The sequence below is a fragment of the Austrofundulus limnaeus genome, unplaced genomic scaffold (genome assembly GCF_001266775.1).
Source record: "Austrofundulus limnaeus strain Quisiro unplaced genomic scaffold, Austrofundulus_limnaeus-1.0 Scaffold431, whole genome shotgun sequence".
Classification (NCBI taxonomy): domain Eukaryota; kingdom Metazoa; phylum Chordata; class Actinopteri; order Cyprinodontiformes; family Rivulidae; genus Austrofundulus; species Austrofundulus limnaeus.
Window position 1 is genome coordinate 73445 of NW_013952833.1, and position 3176 is coordinate 76620.

A 3176-nucleotide genomic window follows, 5' to 3' on the forward strand; every position below is an offset into this window, starting at 1 on the left:
AAATTCCAGTGAAATATATTTATGTTTGTGGTTGTAATGTGACAAAATATGGAAAAGTTCAAGGGGTATGAATACTTTTGCAAACCACTGTATCATAAAGAAACAAAGTCTACAAACAGCAACAGTTTGTGCACACTTACCAATAGAATAGGATCTAAGCTCATCATTTACCTTTTTTTTCATTATTTCTGTTTTGGAAGGACCCCCGCCCCCCACCCCCCCCAAACTTTACCATAAGCTTCATATTTGGAGGACGTTGCTGTTTTAGTGAGTCTGTTTGTCGCACAGCTCACGAGTTTCCTCTTTTTTCCTCTCTCTCTGAGTGTCAGGAGGGGAGCTCAGGAAGCTCACTAAGGGGTATTAATTTTTATTGGCATTTTATTTAATTTGTAGACAACTGAACAGATGAACACACAGACATGCTATGTCTCTCTGTCCTCGTGGGGACCTTCTATTAACTTCCATTCAATTTTTTAGACTTTATATCCTAACCCTGACCATATACTCTAAAATTAACCTCACAGGAACTTACCTGACCCTAAAACTAACCTAAACCTTGGTCCTAAACCTAACCCCACACCCGAAATTTGCATTTGGCCAGGTCCCCACGATTCACTTTGGTCCCCACGATTCTGCTTTTTTTGAGAAAATTGTCCACACGTTGTAGGAAAAACCCATTCACACTCACACATACGTTTGTATTTATATTCTTATTACAACAATATGTTGACTTCTATTCAGTTCCAGTCATTTCTGACACTAACCCTAAACCTAACCATCCCCAGTACATGACTAACCCTAACCCACCCTCACTTTATACCTTAGTCCTTAACTGTAGCCCAACAATGGTGTTCCACCATATTAGAACTGGTCTTTAGTCCCCAAAAGGACTGCTGGTCTTGACAAAGTAGGTGTTTTACTAGAAAATGCCTTAAAAAGGTAACAAAACCAGGTCTACACATACACACATACAAAAACATGAACAAAAACATAATGGTCGGTGAAAATGTAGACTTCTGTCTCCTTGAACACAAGTCCAAATAAAAAAGGGATGACGCAGGACCTTTTTCATGGCCCTGGTTTTAAAAATAAACTGTAAACAGCTTGTACAGTATTTGAACTAGGTTTAGACAAATAAATGGTTGTTTTAATTTCTCTGTAGTTTGGCTGTTATTAGACACTTTGCTTATGGTAACTTTTTGTGTCAGGTCACACTCTCATGTTCCAGCAGCCTAACACAACTGAGTTGGAGTGGTTTTGGATAATGAAGTAACTCCCACTGTGAGATTTAATTTAGTGTGTGGCCTGCAGCATCACAGGAACAGTGCATGAACCTTTCAGCCTGACTCCAAATTGGTTTTTATTGTTTTGTATTTTTTTAATTTGAATGGTTCAAGTCACATAACCAACTCACAATGAGCACTTTGTGTGTGTGTTTACATTTCCCTCAATGAACTTTGTGATTTTAGAGAAAAGTGGAGAATAAAAGAAGATTGTGAAATATTAAAACAAATACTGTTGTGAGGAGAGGGAGATTGCTTTTTGGTGGATGGTTTCATTTGCATGTCAGCCTCAGGCAGATTGAATTCAGAATGTGAGCTGCTGCTGTTTCTTCATGGGTCTGTCCTCTGTTGTATTTACACACATCTTGTTTAACCAGCCAAGTATTTCACTTCAACAGTAACTCGCTCTCTGTCACCGCCAGGTCAAATCCAAGACGTGCCGTTGGGCCAAGAGGAGGCAGCTTCTCAGGTGGAGGACACACCTGAGCTGGACCTGGAGGTGGTCCCTGAATCCACCGGAGACTGGCACAATGTCTTCCCCTGAGCACAGGGCTCCCTGGAGTCAAACCACTCTTCAGGGTGTCCTCAGCTCATAAAGTTTCATGGCTAAATGTTGTTGTTTTTTTGTGCGTCGTGGGGTTTTCAGCCCAGTAGCAGCTCCCTGTTGTTTCCTCTGAATTACCAGTGAATTACAGGCTCTGCTTCTCTGGATTAAGGATTTTTATTTCTTCTGCCACAGTCTGATTGTCATCTTCTTGATAGCCTCCAGAGAGATTTGGCCCCATAAACCCTAATATCCTGGAGAGACCACCACCCAGGAGGCAGCAGGTCCCTCTGTTCTGTCAGAACCAGACTCTTCTTTCTTTATTACTGATCTAAAAACTGGGCTGAGAGAGAGAACAGTACATACAGACAGCATGTATTACGAGCTATATGTCACTTTTCTGACATGTGTATATTGTACATATTTAGTCTGGAAATGAAAAGGCCTCCAAACATCCCGGAGAGGATTCAGGATGTGAGTTCTGCAGCTGTTGTTACATGTTGGGACTTTCAGCAGCAGCTTGTTTCGCTGTAGTTCTTTTTGTAAATATTGTAGCTAGAATGCATATATTTTCTGAAGAGTCATTAGTACACAGATTGTTTGGATATTTGTAATTTTAGAGTATTTCATTTGAAGCAAAGCCAAAATGATAGACAGGCTCTTTTGTTGCAGTTGTATTTTCTATTGGTGGTAATAAATTAAGATTAAATTACTTTTTTAAATGATTTAGTCTCTTCTTGTTTTGTTTGTTTTTGCTGATGGGAGGAGGAAAGGAATATGACAACAAAAATGAACCATTACATTGATCAGTTATTAAAATCTGTTTGTTTGATGGAAACAAAACCTTCAACATGAATAAATCTGTAGAGATATACTCTGGTACCGTGTGTTGAGAAGAATCAATTCTATTCTATTATTATATTTAAATTTATCATTTAAATGTTATATCTAGTCGTAAAAAATGTATATCAGTTGTAACAATGAATCCTTCTCCATTCAATTAACTGTAAGAGTCTGGATGCACAAAGACTCAAGAATAAGAAAAGTCCAAATGAGCACAACGCATACAGTAAATCATCTGTTAATAAGACGCAACAAGTCCCAGCCTTAATAACAACCAGAATCTAAAGTTCATTAAAGTTTATTTCAAGGTTATTTAATCAAATCTACAAAACCTGATGAATCCAACAAGACACTTAAATTACAAGCATGTCTTTAAGACAGGACCACCTTCTTCCACCTGCGTAATATCACAAAAATTAGAAACTTTTTGTCCAAAAATGATGCAGAAAAACTGATTCATGCATTTATCATGTCTAGACTGGATTACTGTAATTCTTTATTATCTG

General features: G+C 38.3%; 1 protein-coding gene across 1 annotated transcript in view; it reads left to right on the plus strand.

Moving 5' to 3' along the window:
* The window catches only part of LOC106529256 (zinc finger protein 236), a gene marked incomplete at its 5' end in the record, with an annotated part of 68473 nt that extends 65921 nt beyond the window's left edge, over nt 1-2552 (plus strand). Inside the window, 1 exon segment of the mRNA XM_014024611.1 lies at nt 1706-2552. Coding sequence (XP_013880065.1) covers nt 1706-1827 — 122 coding nt within the window.
* Between the last annotated feature and the right edge of the window lie 624 nt (nt 2553-3176).